The sequence below is a fragment of the Rattus rattus genome, chromosome 7, assembly GCF_011064425.1.
Source record: "Rattus rattus isolate New Zealand chromosome 7, Rrattus_CSIRO_v1, whole genome shotgun sequence".
NCBI lineage: Eukaryota > Metazoa > Chordata > Mammalia > Rodentia > Muridae > Rattus > Rattus rattus.
In genome coordinates, this window is record NC_046160.1 from 100,514,986 (window position 1) to 100,533,798 (window position 18,813).

The 18,813-nt window shown below is 50.5% G+C and overlaps 1 protein-coding gene across 1 annotated transcript in view; it reads left to right on the forward strand.

Annotated features, from left to right (window-relative positions):
- The first annotated feature begins 654 nt into the window (after positions 1–654).
- Positions 655–18,813, forward strand: part of Esrrb (estrogen related receptor beta) — a 95,274-nt gene continuing 77,115 nt past the window's right edge. Inside the window, exon 1 of the mRNA XM_032908787.1 lies at positions 655–727. Within this exon, the coding sequence (XP_032764678.1) occupies positions 678–727 (50 nt within the window). The 5' untranslated portion in view covers positions 655–677. The remainder of the gene's footprint in view (positions 728–18,813) is intronic.

Genomic DNA, 18,813 nt, shown 5'->3' on the forward strand with positions numbered 1-18,813 from the left:
GGCGGAATGTGACTGGTTTTTAATTTGGAGAACAAACCCATACCAAGAGACTCAGAGAGGGTTTGCCAAGCCTGTTCATAGAGCTGGACCGTAAAGAGGGAGGGGGGCATGCGTATGTTAGCACCCTCCCTACCGACAGTCCCACCAAGCAGTTTGACTTTCCTCTCTGCTTTTCTGCTGCAAAAGCAAGACCGCAAGCTTTCGGACTCTAAAATCCAGCCTTCCTACTCCACAGGAGGTGGGGACCTTGCTTGCCCGCGGGAGTGTCCTATTCCATTGAAGTCTCTTGGGCTGGCCCCCCTTCCCCCACCCCAGCTCGATTCTGTCACTTTAAGTCCAGCCCCTGAGAGATAGCCAATAGGAGCCAAATCATACATCAGTCTCTCAGCCTTAAAGCTACAGTAGGGTTAGTGGGCTCCAAGTGTCGGGCGCCCCAGCCTCCTCCACCGCTTCGCGTCCCCTCTGCCCGTTCGCTGAGCGCGCGGATGAGTGGGAGCGCGGAGCTGCGCGCGGCTCTCTGCCTCCGGCTCCCCCGCCGCGGCCGCGTCCTTCCACTCCGCCTTCTCGGGCTCACAGTGCCCGGCCGGGACTCGCACCTCGCCTGTGCCCTTCACTCGTCTTCCGCGTGATTTCCCCGCCGCCTTTCTCCTCCAACTGGGAATGCTAAAACGGGACTGATGGACGTGTCCGAACTCTGCATCCCGGACCCCCTCGGCTACCACAACCAGTAGGTGCCTTACTTTCCTGTCTGTCTGTCTGTCTGTCTGACTGACTGTCCGTCTGTCTGTCTGTCCTTCTCCCCATCCAAGTGTCTCTATCCTGGATGTCGCAGTTCCTCTTCTACACATTCCTGAAGTGGCAGGGACCTAGGAGGGGCACTCCGGACGTAGGAGGGGGCAAACCGCACACTTGCCAGGGTTTCTTAAACCCTCCTCTTAACTTTTTCCCGCATCCTCTTTCATGAGCTCTTACTTTTAGACAACAGTGGCGCTTTCTCGTTCACTTTGAATTTGCTCCACGGTGACAAATCTCTCCATTTCCGTGACGGGCAGGCGGAAGCCCAGAACAGGTGCGGGAACGTGACCGCAAGGGTGTTCTGTCCCGTCCTAGGAATCCTCCCCACGGGCGCTTTGATTTCCATCCTGGGGCAAAATGATTTCAGCCAGGGGCAGAAAAATCAGGTGTGCTGGGTCCCGTGAGGGAAACTGCAGGTGACCATTGTCAGGTGGGCGCGGGGGTCCCAGCGGGACGCTCTCGGTGTGGCGGTCCCTAGGAACCCCTGGGGCGCGGCAGGGCCCCGGAGCACTGCGCTCCGCACGTCCTGCTTGGGGAGCCGTGTCCCGCCGGGAGCCTGGTGTCCCTCTCGGTGCTGCAGAGGTGAAGTCGGTTGGACGTTCGGGGCAGCTTGTCGGGTGCTGTTTCCTTGCCGCGGGCCAGAACGTAGATTAAGTGAGCGACACGGGTGGCTGAGGCTGCGGCGACCGGACACGACTCTCCGTAGCTCCGGGGTCTTGGGACAGTTTTCTCAGCGTGTTGGGTGGGAAGGGGAGAATTGACCCAAGCCTGGACTATCTCAGTTCAACACGGGCGGCCCGCGCTCTCCAAGGTGGCTGTGCCACCTGCTCAAGCACCTGCCGGGGTCTCTCTTCTGGAGCTCCGCGTCCCATAGCGCTTCGGTGAGCGTTCGTACGGGCTGTGCCATCTTAGAAATGGCCCTCCTCAGACTTAATAATTAAGATTAAAAAGAATCTAATGAAAACTCTTGCTTCTCACCGGCGGCTTTTCTAAGTAACTTTGTGTTTTTCTTTCCTCCGCCCCCAACATCCCTCGTTTGTCTTCCTTCTTTTTTCCTGAAAGAAACTTAGAGTCAGGTTTTCTTTCTTACCACGGTCCTTTCCTTTCCACACCACGCGTCCTTTCCTTACCATCCCGCCAAAGAACTTGGGAGACAGCTCTGAGACTGGCTGTGGACCACCTCTGGTTAGGTGAAGTTTCGAACCCTCGCCTTACCTCAGAGGCTACTCCCACTAGCCCGGGCCAGCACGAGGCAGCAACTTAGCCGCTAGTGTGTTAATAGCCAGGCCGTCCTGCTCCCCACCCTCACGCCTGAAACAGTGACCCTTTCGCTTCTAGTTTCGGGATTTTCTCCCTGGCAAAAAGTCCTTTTAGATACCTGCAGAATTAAACAGAGGTTCAGAAGGAGGTGTTGAGGGAGAGGAAAGCAATCCTTAATTATAATGGATTCTGATTTCCATCAGCGTGAAAAGTGCCTTTTCAATTCTCTTTCAAGGTTATGCTGCTCCTGGGGCTGCCGTGTGGGAGTAGGGGTCTTTGCGTTCAGACTCCTCCTCAAGGGAGTATGAGAGCCTCGGGAACCCCGGGGAAGAATAAGGTTGGGACTGTGGACCGTAATGCTTGTTGGACATTTCCTCACATAAAATTACCAAGTACGTCAAATATTGGATATTTAAATTATTTAGGCTCCCTTTCTCCGGAGGTGACTTCTTCCCCTGAGCCTGAAATATCTCTGTGTTTGTCCCTAGCTCAAGTCATCATCGATCAATATGAAAATGTGTGTGCGTGTGGAGGGGCCGGAATGTATGCCTCGATAGTGTTGAGCACACCCCCCCCCCAGAAGGCCTGGTTTCAGTTTGGGGAGATTTGTGGATTAAGAGGAGCCTCTCAGGGAGGTGCAAAACAGGATGATGGAGCCAAGGTCTTGTAGGTCTGGGAAAGGTGTTGAGTGAAAATCATTTATAAAATAAGCCTGGCAGTGATGTAGATTCTCTCTCTTTTCTGGTCTCTCTCTCTCTCCTCTTTTTCAAAATAATAATAACAATAACAATAGCTCCTCCTTCCTTGAGCCAAAAGTCAGAAGGCTGCCTGTTTTTGTTTTGGTTTGTTTGTTTGTTTGTTTGTTTCTTAAACCCAGGCAGGACCTTCAGAGCTGCAGCACCTAAAGGTGTTTGCCGAAGCCATGGTTCGCATTTGCCCAGGGACATAAACATGAGCTTGTGGAGGACAGGGACAGGTCGCTTTGGAGTCTCCTCTAGCAAAGTAACCAAACAGGGGGTGCCGCACACTCTGGTTTGTTGGAGGGATGGTGGAATACATGCATTTATGGCAGGCTGATGCTTCTCAGGGAAACTGTCATGGGGTGCAGTTGAGGGGGTGTGCTCTGTCTATACATTTTATACCTCTGTGTGGATTCATTGACATCCCTAGACTTTAGAAAGCCCAAGGGCACAGGGAGTGTGAGTCAGGGGTGGGGGTGCAGCTCTCCTGTCCCCTCCTCACACGGAGAGCATTCGTCACATTCTCTGTGTCATCTGCCCTGCCCCAGGGATGAGCACCCCTGTGTGCACCGTCTCCCTTACCTTACTGCCCCCCATTTTTATTTTTCCATAGTCCATCCTGGAGGTGACTCCCTCACCCTTCCTAATCAGTGTTTTATGTACTCGTATGCCCTGCCACGGGCAGACCGAACGTCCTCTCCTTCGAGTTGCCTGTGTATGAATGACTCGATGAGGCACTGGCTAGAGACCCGAGGCACAAAACCCAATGTGTGTGTCTGGGGGGGGGTGTGAGAGTGGAGTTGCCGCCTTCTGAGGAGGAGGAGGAGGAAGACCACCTTGCTGTTGTTAAGGAAACAAAGAACAAACTGTCCCGAAGGTAAAATATGTCGGTTCACACGTAGGAAAAATGCCACATGGTAATTCAAAATCAGTGACCTGGAGAAAAACAAAGGGGGGGATTAATTTTTAATGGTACATTCAAAAATAAATCAGAGGGAAGGCATTAGTCGTGGTTTTCCAGGGGAGGGGCTCCAGAAAAGAAACCTTTATGTGTCTGCCACTCCTCTGGAGGTGCCCATAACTGGTAGAGGATGGTGGTATAGCCAGCCCGAGTTGTTCAGCCCCAAGGCAATGAATAGGAAAAAACATTAGGTCAGTGTCACAGGGCCCTAGTCAGTACTGAGGCCCTTCCGGGTCTGTGGCAGCTCTAATACCCTTGGAAATTTCCTCTTGGGGTAGATTATTTTACCAATTCCTCTCATCTTTGAAACAACCTTCTATTCTGCCAATAATTATAGTGTGTGTGTGTGTGTGTGTGTGTGTGTGTATGTGTGTGAGTGTGTGTGTGAGTGTGTGTGAGTATGTGTGAGTGTGTGTGTGTGAGTGTGTGTGTGTGAGTGTGTGTGTGAGTGTGTGTGTGAGTATGTATGTGAGTGTGTGTAAAAGATTTTCTTTTATAAGAGCATGCACAAGAGAAACAACTTGATCCTCCAAACAGGAACCTTTTCATTCTATTGATTTGGAGTAATCAATAAATATCCCATTTAGTCGAGAAAAGGGACAGAGGAGACTTTTGGGACAGCAGTCTGTAGGAGGGGGTGGAAGCTGTGACAGCGACGGGATGTCACACCCAGCCTTCTCAGAGTGCCCTGTCTGTAGCAGCGCTCTCTCACAACTCCGTACTTTGGGCTTCATGTTCCTGCAGCTGGACATTTTGTCAGATGGCTTTTGAGGAGGGCCTAAAGCCATCAAAAAGTTTCCCTTCTTCCTTGGCTCCATTGCAAGATGTCTTGCTTCCCTGGCACAGAGGTCTCTCATTTCCAGGCTGTGGTGGTACCTCAGAGGGTAGCTGGGAAAGGCGCAGGAGCAGGCAGGCTGCGGGAGAGTGTGTGTGGCCAACAGCACATAGACCACAGGCAGGATGCTATTGACTTGGCTCCCTAGAACTTAGCTGTAAGAACTTGTCATCTCAAGGTGCGATTAAGCCAAATTTTAAAGGAAAGAATGGTAGATCTTTAGGCCACGACCTACCTTTTTAAATAAAGCCAGACCCATACCCTGAGCCCTCCCTGACCTGCTGGCTTTCCTGAGGTCTGCCCTTCTCTTTCAGCAGGAGACCCTCACAATGCTCCTCCTGAATAAATAGGATAAACAGAAGCTCTGCCCAGCCTTAACCAGCCCTGCTGATGGGCTCTGGGAATGTCCATCTTGGATTCCGATGACTCTTAACTCAATGTTAGTGCAATGTTCCAGTTTGGCTGGAATGTTCAGCTTCTAGCATCTGTCCTTCTCTGTAATTCCCCAAGATTAGCTGGGGCAGGAGTGGACTGTGAGTACAGGGTCTGCAGATTGCTCCCTGGAAGCCACAGGGAAGAGTTGAGGAGGATGGGCTGCAGCCAAAGCAGTCAGTCAGCTTGGAAGCATCCTGAACATTCTGCTGTGTGCCCTTGAGACTCCTGCTGCTTCCAGCTCTGAAGGGGAGGAAAAAAAAAAAAAAGAAAAACACTCTGTGTGTGTGTGTGTGTGTGTGTGAGTGTGTGTGAGTGTGTGTGTGTGTTATACATCTGTGACCCCTGACAGACCTTATTTAAGCCTGCCGAGTTTCCTATCTCTGTCCAGCACACTCATACCTCTGTGGAATGCTTGCAGAGAAGACCATTCCTTAGAGGTAGGGCCCACAGGCTTCAGCTGGCCCTAGTCTCTCCTGGTAGAACCAGAGGAACCTGGGGCCGGTTTACATCTGGTTGCCCCATTGGCCCAATGTGGTCTGGTCCTTGTGCAGGGAGGCTGTGGTGCTTATAATTGCAAATGTAATTAGCAGACCAGTCATGGGGGACTGGGATGCTCAACTTCTCTGCACATCTCAGTGACCCCTGTGATAGCTAGCCTGGCAGATTAACCCTCGAAGGACCAGCCTGCTTCTTGCCACCAGTGGGGCCCACTGATCTTTCGCTGACCACAGCAGAGCTCTGCTGAGACCAGACCCCTTCCTCTGGAGAGGCTCTCCAGGCAATTGGTACTTGGAGCCTTTTCTTCCCTTGGACACTGGGTTAGTGACCCTCAATTCTTGTCTGCTGCGGCATTTCCTTCCCCATTTTCCTAGTCACCCTGGGACGGTGGGATGGGAACCTTTGACTTCATGCTGGTTCATCCTGTGACCCTGGGAGTCGCAGTGCTGGAGAGAAAACTCTGAAAAGAGCTCATGATGACTTCTGCCCGAAGCACTTGGGGCTCAGGGGCAGGGGCTTGTATTCACCCATCTCATCAGCCTCAGCCACAGTCAGCTTGCAGGAAGTGACTGCTTCCCCAGAGCGTGAGCTCTTCCTGAGCGTGCTCCGCCGTGAGGCAGCCCAGCTTCTGCCTGTTCTGCTCAGAGATTTGTAGCGAGCCAGTCATTGAGTTCATCTTCCAAAACTAAACATCAACCACCATGCAAGTGCAGACACATGCAGCAACCTAGTCTTCTCCCTCCTCCCCCTACCCCAAGAGCATATCTCTCTCTCTCTCTCTCTCTCTCTCTCTCTCTCTCTCTCTCTCTCTCTCTCTCTCTCTCTCCCTCTCTCTCTCTGCCTTTCTGCCTTGGTCAGGATTAATATCAGAAAGGATCTTAAGGAGATTTTAATTTGTAAGTACTGGGGTAAAGAAGTGTCACGCCTTTTTGTGACCCCATCGGGATCTGCATCCAGCCCTGTGTCACTATGCTCTGGAGAGCTGTGTGTGCTGGTGTGCACCATGGGCATTGCCCCCCTTTAAAAGAACAGTGTACAAGAAGAAAAAACAAAAAACCCACTGCCTGCCTGTCCCTTGCCTGAGCTGAGATCAGGTCTGGCGACATTCCAGTAAAAACTCTCACCTTGAAGTTGATCCAGAGTATGGAAGGGACCACAGAGGGACCCACTGGCTGGTGTTTCTTTGGTACAAACGATCCTAGCTTCTCTCTGAAGCCTCTTTTCCAACTTTACCATGGACGGGACTGGGGAGAGAGAGAGAAGGCCGCCCTGCCCCTCTAACAGATGGCCACCTATTCTGAGGAACACTTGAGGACCTGGCCCTTCTGCTTCAGGCCTCTGTGTCCTCTGCTCCCTGGACAGCTAGGTCACCAAAAAACCTGAAGTTTAAAGAGTCAGATGGTTTCTTACATCGAGGAAAATAAATTGTAGTTCATCTGTCCTTTCTATATGGGATCTGATAAGATAAGGTGGGGGGGGATGGTCAGCTGAACATCTTAAGATTAGGATCGCCTCAGTGTGAATTACAGTGATGTAAAGCTAAAGTTTTGCTGAAGGTGGACACGTGTGTGAGAGTGTGTCACCACTCTTCGTTTTGTTGTGTCTTAAAACCTGTATAGATTTTGATCTTAAAAAAAAAAAATAAGTGTTCCTTTCTTGTTCCTTAAGACCCCCAAATTGTCTGTTCTATACTGGATTCAGCTTTGTCCGGGGTGGAGACTTTTCTATCCCCGGCTGTCATTCAGCACTGCCGGGATGGAGCCATTTCTGGGAATGGGTTTCTAGAATATGTTATTTTATTCTTCAATATCATCTTATTCAAGGGTCGAAGGGGAGTTGCACAAACTCTGACCGGCTTTTGTTTTTATCGTCTGGCTTCAAATGAGATCAATTTTTTTGCTTAACGGTCTGGCGTGGTCCTCTCTGAACAGTTACAGAAACAGCTAGCTGGCAGCCGATAACCGGCATTTTACTAAAAACTCGGCCTCTAAAACAGAGCGAAGGTGACCCACAGACATCACACTGGGCACTGCCATCCCAGAGCTCCAGCTCTGAAGTAGAAAGTATTCGTCACACGTGGCTCTTTAATTCTCAGTTGCCCGATTAACTGGAGTTCGTGTATTAGTTTTTAAAATTATCGATTCTTCTGCTAATTCACTCCGGGTTTCTGGTTTGAGAAATTTATTTATTTATTTATTTTACCCGACTGTGTAGATACCTGAAGCTGTCAGGACAGTGCATGTCTGCAATCCCAACACCTGTGATGACAGGAGAATCCGGGGTTCAAAGTCTTCCTCAGCTGCATATAGAGTAGGAGGCTAGCCTGGGCTATAGGAGGTCTACATTAAACGAGAAAGAAGAGGATCTATGTTAATAAAAGAAAGAGTGAGAGAGGAGAATGAAGACTGGGAAGGTGGTTTTGAACATCGACAGCTTTGCCCTGTGCTCTTGGGCCTGGAAGGATGAAGAACAAGGTCATGCAGTCCTAAGGACACATTCTGGGGAGAGATGGGGTGAAGGGGAATGCCCTAGGTGATAACTCAGCCTCATCTTCTGTCCTCATTCATCACCCTCACCGTTTCCATCCCAACGTCCTCGTCCACTATCCTGCTCCGATTTCACGTTTCGGAGGGAGACTGTAGGCACGAGGGCCTGACTATGCACACATGTCTCAGTGCAAGCAGGAGCGCGTCTGAGCTGCCGTGGGGCGGAGCCGGTAAAGTCCGATACAGAGTGTCGTCAGCCATTCCACTTTGATTCATCCATCGATCTCTTTATCCTCTGTCACCCACCTGCTCATCTGTTTTGGTAAAAACAGCCAGAACAGTGAAGAGAGTCCCAGTCTTCATATTTCATTCAAGCTGTCTGTCTGTTACCTGGGAAACCAGTGATAGAGTATGAATGGAGGTAGCAGGAAAAGGCAAAACTCTTCAGGGTCAGTTTTCAAGTCTTCTCTCGCCTCACTGCCCGGTCCTGGGTGCCTTCGGTTGGGATCCTGGTGAAGCAGAGTAGGCCTGCTATATCCTCTCATTTCTGGTCGGTCTGCAGAGAACTTCCTTAGTAATAAACCAGGCCTTCGGCACGCATAAAACAATATTTAGCCGCCTCCTTTCCGCCTGACTCTTCTGTCAGCCATCTCCTGGGTCTGTTGGCGCTGCCGTCTACCTAAACAGTCAGGCTAACAAGCACTGTCAGAAAGAACACCGCTTTTCACAGAAATAAGAAAATAGCGAGAAGGTGATGGCTGTAATGATTATAAGAATGGTAATAACGGCTTTCACCTTTTCCTCCCCTCAGAGAGCCAAGCAGTTCACATGATCCATGTTCTCACAGTCTCTGGATGAGGGTGGCCACGTTTTGCCCCAGAGCATAAATATATTTGTGGGAATGTAAAATACGCAAAGGCCTCAGGCTTGCATATTTGAATTCATCATCCAGGAGCAAAGCCAGCCCAGTGTCTGGATATGAGCAGGCAGGTGGCAGAGAATCTGGTCGGTGTTAACCTCGTGTGCCCAACTCCAGAGAAATGCGGAAGAGAGGTGTCTCTCTTTAAGGAGGCCGGTTCGGCGGCCCCACTACATCAGCAGCCTTTGTGGGGCTCCACCTGTCCTATTGCCATCCACCGATTCTTCCGGCTACATTCTCCAATGTTTGCAGGTTGGGGCCTTCTGAGGGACAAGGGGGGTGGCGCTTTGACATGGAGCATCTTTGAGAGTGGCATGAGGTGAGCAAAGTCACCTCCCTAGCCCCGGTCAGTAGCCTTACTGGCCATTCCATGTCTGTCAGGCTCTTGTCTCAGCTTGCAGGGTGTGGACCTCTCCAAGAGCCTCTAAGTTGCTTCTGTGTGACACAACAATGCCACATTTGTGTTCGCTTTCGTTTGCTCGTGTCTGTGCTTGCGAGTGCACTTTGGAACATAAGCCACAGCTCGGTCTCCCCTAGTATGTCAAGGACCCTGGTGGCTGCATTCTTTTGAACAACTTAGCATCAATATTTCTCAGCTTCTTACCCTCCCCCCCCAAAAGAAAATAAAATGCAAGCTTTGGATTACAAGTTGATCAGTAAGCGATTTAGCAAACAAACCAGTCCCCTCTGGAAATGCAAGCAGGGGTAGCTGTGCTGTTCGGGTTCAAATCTGATTTTCATCCCGTCAGTGAGAAATCGTAGGGCTGCAGTTCCCTTGTTGGATTCAGAGGTTTTGTTTTTGTTTTGTTTTTTGTTTTCTTAATAACAAATAACAACAATCAATCGGTTTTGTTGAACGTAAGAACGATTAGGAGAAAGACTTTAATTTTTTAATTTTTTAAATTTTTATTATTTTCTTCCAAAGACCATTTGGATCTGTGTGTCCTTGTCACTGAGAGTTCAGGGATGGCCCGAGCATGCCTGCTGGCCTTCGTAGCACATCTCCAGCAGGTGCATGACCAACTTGCTATTGCCTGTTGGGGGTGTCCCTTCTGTGTGCGTCTCATCCCGTGCTGATTCCAGAGGCAATTGGGTTGAAATAAAGACATTTTCCTGTACAACTAGCACGCAACCGAACAGCCACGGCTGTGTCCCTGTTTGTTTATTGGTGACAGAGTCTTTCTGGCTTCTTCCCTCTTTTCCCCAAGATGTAACTGACAGGAAACGTGCACGCCTTTTTGGAAGAGTCGTGGAAATGAGACACGTGGACTTTTGTAGGGTTGCATGTGTTTGTTTTTATTTGTTTGCCCTGAGATGGAGCCTCACTAGTTAGCCTGCTCTGTAGCTAGTCTGTCCTCCAACTCAAGGGAATCCACCTGCCTCTGCCTTCAGAGCGCTAACGCTAAAGGCATGTACCACGACACCCAGACTCATAGGCTTTTTTTTTTTTTTGCAGAAACTGTATCCCCTCTTTTCCACAGATAACGTCTACCTCTCTTTAGGTTGCAGCGGTGATCAAACCAAGTCATTGAGAAGTGCCAGGCACTTAGCAGGCATGCGGTGGGTGTGCCACAAATGTTTCGTGTTAATGAAAGTGGGGTGCCTGAACCGGACTTAGCTTAATGTGATCACTGTGGCTTGGATTTCTGTATGTGTAACATAGGGGATTAGAGAAGGGATTAGCCGGGAGCGGGCAGTGATGAATAGGAAAATTTTCCTCTGAATGGGCGTGTATATCCTCAGCCTCCTGAGAAGAGCTGCTTGATGAAGTAGAGAATACCATACAGTTAGATGTGATTTTGAGTTGGGTAATTTGGTCTAATTTAGATAAACAATGCTTTTAGTGTAAATCTCATGCAATATCTGCTAAGTCTTAAATTCGTCTGATTAAAGTGGTGAGCTAGTATATTCTTATCGTTATTGTTGTTGCTGTTTTTGGCAAAACACCAAAGGGTAGTTATATGCTTAGGAGTTTGGGGAAAGAGGAGGGGTGTTGGGGGGAGGGGTTCTTTCCAACTCATTTAATTTATTTTTGGTGTTTTCTGACTGAGTCTCACACAGCTTAGTTTGGTCTGGAATTCACTACGTAGCCACTGACGACCTTGAACTCCTCATCCTCCAAGTGCTGGGATTACAGACATGCCGTATTACGCTCCCCTCAAATTACTTCGAATTACGTTTTTATTCATTTATTTTGTGTTTCTGTATGCATGTGTAGGTATGGGCATGTGCGTGCCGTGATGCCATGTGCAGGTCAGAAGACAGTATGTGAGAGTTGGTTCTCTCCCTCTGCCACGTGTCTCCAGGGATCAGACTCTGCTCGGTGGGTTTGGCCAGAGGAGCCCTTACCGGCTGAACCATCTTTCTGGCCCCTCAGAGTATTAAGTGACTGTCTCCGGAATCTTGTCAATCATGGCTGGTTAGATTGGTCATACCTAGCCTCAGGGGTTAGTGGGTAGAAGTGAGTTCCGCTCTCCCAACGTGTCAGTGGGATCGCTATTGTGTAAATAAGTCCTTGGGACACGTAGCACCCACAGCAGTTGAGGTTTGCTTTAGAGAGAAGCAGAGGAAAAACTTTTTTGCAGACCCGTATTTGCTTGGTGTTCCGCCCTCCACCCCACCCTCAGACATGTTGGACAACTGCTACGAGAACCCCGACATTCAAGCAATGAGAAGAGAATCGGTGCTCTACCTAAATGGCCAAGAAAGATACTATCCCATCTTCCTATGGAGAACACGGGTTAGAGACTGTGGAAAATCCGCTCTTATCAGTGTCATATTGGAAGCAGAGGGGACTAGCGATCAAAGCTGAACAGAGCCATCAGCGAGGGGTGTAGATAAACTAGGACCCGCTAGTAACAGAATACCAGCGAAGCCCAGCTGCTACTCACCGGCCTCCCAGAACTGGTAAATACCATTGTTTTACCTAAAGCTGTCCTCTCTGCCTGGATACCGGGAATAAAAGGGCTCTAGAGCCCTCTACAGGCCTTCTCCGACTCTGCAGCTCGTGGGCACCAGCCCGACAGCTAAGCGGAAAGGAGAGGCGCATGGACGCCTCAGAAGCCGGGATCACAGCTCACCCCTAGTTTCTAGTTCTCCTTCTGAGCCGTGGCGCAGGTCCTGTAGCGCTGCCTCCAGCTGTGGAGTGCCTTCCTCGCGCGCGGGCACGCGCGGGAGCGCGCCGGTGCGCACACACACACTCAGGCACACGCACCAGCAGGACAGGACACACCCGCTGCCTCTGCGGCTTGCCTGACCTTCAGACAGCCTGGCAAGTGTTGCAGCCCCACTTATTCTGAGGAATGCCCTCTGGCTGCTGAATATGCAGAAGCCTGGCAGCCAGGTGCAGAGCTCGATGGTGGTTTTCAGTTCCATGGATGATCTTAATAACAATAATAGTAACAATCACAACAATCACAACTGACCTTTAGTGGGTGCTTACTGTGTGACACATGTTCCTAAAAGATATTTTACATATTCACTCCTTGCCTCCTCACAACAGCCCCAGGAACCTCATTCCACAGCTAGATAAACGCAGGCAGGAGGGATATTAGGTCACTGTTTCAACCCTTGCCTCTGCTGCCCTTTCTCAGGCATCATAAGGGCGTTCCGTATAGAATCCTCTCTTGTGACTCGTTTCTCCCTTCCCGAGCCCTCATCTCTATCTCACTCTTTCTCCATCAGTTCCTAAGCTGGAGTCTGTGTGTGATGCTGGGGCCTTCCTTGAATCCGGCTTGTGCCTGGCAGCAGTGCACAGCCCCAGGGCAGCAGCCCAGCCATCCATGTGCCTTCCCTCGCTCTGCTCAGTAACCCAGAGATTTCCAGCAAGACACTGAGAGTATCTTCAGTTATTTTCCATTTCTTCGTTGTCTAACGCCCATCGACACCTGAAAACACATCCAAATCCACACTTGAGATCTGTTCCTCCCCAGAAGGCCTTTCCCAAACCCCGAGAGCTTCTGTGGATCCTGTGAAACCCTGCCCAAGTATGCCTCTCTCTGTGAAGCCATCTCTTACGTCCCCAGAAGGCTGGATCTCCTTGAAGCTGCCCAGTGGCCCTGGGCCTCTTCCTAGCATAGAGCAAGTCTTACTAACTCCTGTTTGAGAGGTTAGAAGGGAGGAGAGGGAAGCCAAAAGGGGGACGAGGGCCCTGTAGAAAGTGATGACCAGGGCTCTCTGTGGCTCCACACCTGCTGCTCAGGCTGAGCAAGGAGCCGCCCAATACTAAGGTAGGTGGCTGGGAGTGTGCCCGCTCTTCTGGGAAGCCGCTAGTGCAGCCATTGGGAGAAAACCTACCTCTAGGTGCCAAGGGCCCCAGGAGACTCCGTTGTTAAATTGTCAGTTTGTTTTAAAGGTTAATTGTTAAACGCAATCGCTGTTGAGCATGAAATAATATAAATGTGTAATTGGACACATCATAGCAAAACCAAAGATCATGATACAAAAAGCTCAGCCTTTCCTGAGGCCGTGGGACTCTTCGCTTTCGATGTTCGAAGCAGATAGCCATCTCTGAGCTTGTCAAGGGGCATGCTGTACTGCACCGTGGCAATTTGTGGCCCGTCCCCCTCAGCACCTCAGAGTCGCGCCACACTGGTAGCTCAAAATAGGATACCACAAAAACTCAGAAAATACTGTTGGTCAGTCATGACTCCTCTGAGTTCAGCATCGGCCACCAACACACTGTCTGGCTCCCTTGCATCCTGCTCTGTGACTCCGGATAATTGACTTGACGTCTCTGTGCCTCGGATTCCTTCTCTGCAGTGAGCCTTCTTGTGCTGCTGGCACGACTAAAACGTGGTAAGCGTCATGAGCTCAGGCAGAGACTGGTACACAGTAGGTGCTCAGTAAGCCTTGACTCGTGGCACTTAAGCTCCTCACTGTCCTGAAACACGTGTCCAAACCCCACCACCACGGAAGACTTCCCAGGTAGAGGAATGCTCACTATATGTCTGGATTCTAAGGTCCATTGCTTTTCCCTCCTGCCCCCCTGCCCATGGCGTTGAACCTGAGTGGCTCAGAGCAAGAAGCAGAAAATACTGAGTGTCCTAGAGGAATAGCCCTGTAGAGTAGAGGTTTGTGCCCCAGGGCCTATGAGGCTTTGAGGTCAGGGCTGCAACAGACCGAGGAACGCGTGAGAAGACACAGAGGAGGTTCAGGCAGAGTGGGGCTGATGTCAACCATAGCCAACCTACATAATCAGGGAAGGTCGGCAGATGGCTGTTGGCACACTGAAGCTCTGTGAAGAGACTCCTGTCCTCCCTGTGAGTGTAGGACACAGAAGCTGTGCCCCAGTAGGCAGGGACTCCCGTGATACTGGGGACAGAAGACTTGTCCCAGGCTATCCCGAGGGAGCATGCACAGTGAGTGTCTTGGGCTGGACCGTATTGTCTGGGCTGTTGTTTCTTGGGATATTGAGTGAGAGGTTGAAAGACCCAGTCACTCTGTGCTGCAGCCACTCAGGCAGCAGAGGCCAAGTGGGCAAAGGCGCTCTGGTTCTTAGTCACCCAGCTCAGCTCTGGCCCTAAAAGGCCATTTGCTCTGAAGTTATCTGACATTGCTAAGTCACACCCAGACAGGCCCTACCCAAACGGCAGCCCAGCCCACTTCCAACAGTAAGCTAACCGGGAGCCTATGGATTCCCAGTAACTGTTATAGCTGCCTCTGCATGGGCCTGAAGGTGCATCTCACTGATTGTTGTGGTCCCATTTTTTAACCCTGGACTCACAGACCAACAGTCCTGGAAGTGACTGTGTCTAGAATGGGTAGCCTTGAAAAGTCTATCCCGACTTGTTACTCCTCATGGAATTCTGGTCTTTCCCGGAGCGACTCTGGGGCCTGCCTGGCTCTGAATTATCTGTGAATCTGGGATCGGAGGAGCCTCTCCTAAATATGATACAGATGAGAATGTTCTGTTAGGCTGGGCCACTCTTGGTCCACCGTACAGCTGTACAGGTTGTTCACTGAGCACGAAGGACTGTTTGAGGGCATGGGTGAGATCTGAGGCTTGTTTTTCCTCAGCCACGAGGCAGGCAGAGCAGGGAGAAGAGGGGAGTGAGTATCTGAGGATTTGTGGGTGTAGAGAAGCTGAGGAACCTGGGCCTATCACTCAGTCACCCTGGCTTGCTCTCACTGCTGAGAATCCAGTGCTCAGGGGTAAGAACCATGTTGACTCCCTGAGTTGAGCATTCCCTAACTGACAAGAGAGAAAAAAAAAAAAAAAGAATCTTCTGGAGCAACACTGAGGTCCTCAGGCTCTGAGGTCTCGGGGAGCAGGTTTGGGAGTGTGCAGGCACTCTGAGAGGCCATCGGAGGGGAGGGGACCACTGTGCGCAGTAGAATTTGCTCTTGGCTTTTGACAGTGACTCTAAGCGGGAAACCTTGCCCTGCTTTACAGAGTACAGAGGGGGAAGGGCCTGCCCAGGTGATCCAGGGATCCACTGGAGTCAGGTCCAAAACAAAGCCATTTCCTGAAATAACTCTGAAGTCCACACGCTTGGAAAGCAGCTTCTCTATCCCATCTCATGGCGGTCCAGCATGGACCAGCTGTGAGGAAATGCTTCCTCCATGCGTGTGGACAAAGTGCTTAGAAAGGTGCTAGGGAACCTTTGAGAAGGCCTGTGGCCGTTCAGAAGATTTGAGCATCTGGAAGTGACCCTGTCTGTGGTGGCCCCTGCCAGGAAGGAAGGAGGAAGACGAGAACATAGCCTCGGTCCCTATAGGGACACAGAGAGTGCCTATCAAATGAACCAAATGTGGCCTGTACTGGTGCCGTGGAAGGCCTGTGTGAAGACACACAGGCGCTGTTTTATGTCATAGACATACTACCCAAGCCATCTTTATTACAATGAAAATATTAGCCGGGCGCAGCGACACATGCCTTTAATCCCAGCATTCAGAAGGCAGAGGCAGGCAGATCTCTGAGTTCAAGGCCAACTGGCTTTGCAGAGCAAGTTCCAGGATAACCAGGGCTACACAGAGAAACCCTATTTGGAAAACAGGAAAAGAAAAAGAAAAAAAGAAACAAAGAAAGAAAGAAAGGAAAAACAATATTAAAGTGATCAATGCAGGGGTTGGGGATTTGGCTCAGTGGTAGAGCACTTGCCTAGCAAGTGCAAGGCCCTGGGTTCGGTCCCCAGCTCAAAAAAAAAAAAAAGTGATCAACGCAGTTCTATCAAACAGGGTCCTCTGGAAGCAGAAGACAGGTCTTTGAGGAGGAGCTATGGGGGACTGAATCACCAGAGCCTTCGTGCGTCCCAGACACCTGCAAGACTTGGATACCCTAGCCAGCTCTGGCACCTGACCAGGCAGGAGAGGATACTTCCGATCCTGTGCCTCTGCTACCCTAGTCCTGGCCACATGGGTCAGCCTGAGATTATGCCTCTGACAGGCAGGCCTTCTTCCAGAGAGAGTGGGAAGCAGAGGGGTCCTACTTGGCAGCCATGCAGGGACCTCAGGGGATCCAGGGTGAATCTTCAGAACGGAAGAGCCTGCACGTGTGGCCACCGGCAGCAAATACTGCGAGGGCTACTTATCTTTGTCTTCATCGTCAGAGAGGAACCTTGCAAAAAAAGATCTGTGGGGACAGAGTGGTGTGGATGGCGGGGATGGAAAGGCTGTGAGGTGGGTAAAGCTCAGAACAGGAGCAAATGTGGCTGTGTTCTCCGGCTGCCTCACTGTGGGCTTCAGTGGCTGGTGCAGACGCACTGCTGCTGCCCTACTACACTGCTGCTGCCCTACTACACTGCTGCTGCCCTACTACACTGCTGCTGCCCTACTACACTGCTGCTGCCCTACTACACTGCTGCTGCCCTACTACCCTCCCGATGATGACTGCCAGTCAGCATCACACCCATGTCCAAGCTTACAGCCTAACTGGACCATCCTTACTCGGAGGTGGACTCTGGGACTATGTGTCTAGGATCTCTGGCTGGGAAGGAAGGTTGTAGAGCAGAAGGTGGGGAGGACATTCATGACCCCAGCAGCTGGGAGATGTCCTCATGGGAATGTGGGGATTGGATGAAAAAACAAGCAACTTAGGGTCATAGTTGTCGTCGTTGTCATCATCATCACCATCATCGTCATCATCATCATTATCATAAATTTAAAAAGCAATGGAGTAATATAAGCAGTAAAATCAAAGATCTCTAAGCTCTAAAATGCCAGGTATGAGCTTTGGAAACTTCTGGAAGGAGACACACAATACTGTCATTTTGAAGGACTTGTGGGGTCCTGATATTGGGGGGGGATTATTTGTTTGTTTGTTTTGCTTTGTTTTGTTTTGCTTTTCTCTTTCTTACGATCCCATGTAAGTATTCTTCAATAAAAGCAATAATTTATGTTAACGAAGCAAGGTACAGGAAAGCCAGAAGGCAGACATCTTTCTCTTGAAAGAAAAGCAGAATCACAAAGAACCATATCATGGAGCCCAAGCTCTGGCCTACAGAAGCTCTGCCTATCCTTGCTCTACTGTGCTCTCTCTCTCTCTCTCTCTCTCTCTCTTTCTCTGCCACCAAGTTGTCCCTCTGCTTGTCCAAAGTCTAGCGATGGGGGGCGGGGTGGGGGTGAATCAAAGGCTCGGGGCTTGGGCTGGGGCGTGGACAGTGGATGGAGACAGTGACAGACGCTGCCTGCTTGGTGAGGGCTGGCCTCCCTGCCAGGCTCTTGCTACGCTGCATGCCTCACACAGCCTGGCTGGGCCATGGGAGTTGGCAAGGGACAGAAGATCACCTGCCTCAAACGCCATTAATCTTGTGTCTCTGCGGGCCCTTGTCGTCCTTTGCCAGCCTGCCTGGCACCAACTGTGGTGGAGAAGGACATGAATGAGGCCCTCGGCTTCTCTCCATGCTAGGCCAGGACCCTGGAAAACACCATCTGCCTTTTATTTTTTGAGTCTTCTGACACCAACTCTCCAGGTCAGGATACATCAAGGAGAGCCCTGCCTGGTGAAATCTCATTGCTATACCCTTGGCAAGACCTTAGCATTCAAGGTCATGGCTATGTAGGCACCCCTCGAGTCACCTGTGGGTCCCCCCAAGGAGGCTTCCAGAGGGTGACCTGGAGCTTAAGGCTTACTGCATCTATCTCATCAGCCCTGCTGAGCAGCAGAGATTCTAATTCCCTGCCCTGGTTCTCCTTGTCTAGCTCATCTTTCCCCATGGATTGACCAAGTGCAGACCACAAGCCATCTGGGTACCAGATAGATGGAGTCTGGGCCTGGCCTTGAATACAGCAGCAGCTGAGGAACTCTATTTTCTTTATGCTAAGAAAGCCAAAGTTAGGGGCTGGAGAGATGGCTTGGTGGCTAAAAGCATCAGCTACTCTTCTAGAGGACCTGGGTTCAATTTTCAGAGCCCACATGACAGCTCCCTATTGTCTGTAATCCAGCATCGACACCCTCATACAGACAGACATACATGCTGGCAAAAACACCAATGCACGTAAAATAATAATTATTACTTTTTTAAAGCCCAAGCCATCTGCATGCTAACAATGCATTTCTGTAATCCCAGCACTCAGAGCCCAGCACTTGAGAGGTGGAGACAAGAGATCAAAAGTTCAGTCTTCCTATGCTACATATCAAGTTGGAGGACAGCCTGGGCTACATATGACCCTGCCTCAAATGAGAAATAAATGAGTAAACCGCTCTTGTTTGTGCCCTTTACCCTGTAGAGCAACCTCTTCATTCGGCTTGATGGGCACTGTTGAGTGGGCTCCTGTGAGCCCCTGGCATGGTCTCATCGCTTCACTCCTGATCTTTGAGGTGTGAGCGGTACCTCCTCAGCCAGCCTGTGGCCGTGGGAAATTGCCTCTACTGCCTGAGGAGTCAGCAGAGGCCTGCCGATTACTCTGCCCCAGGCACACTGCAGTGTGCTTTCCCACTTTCC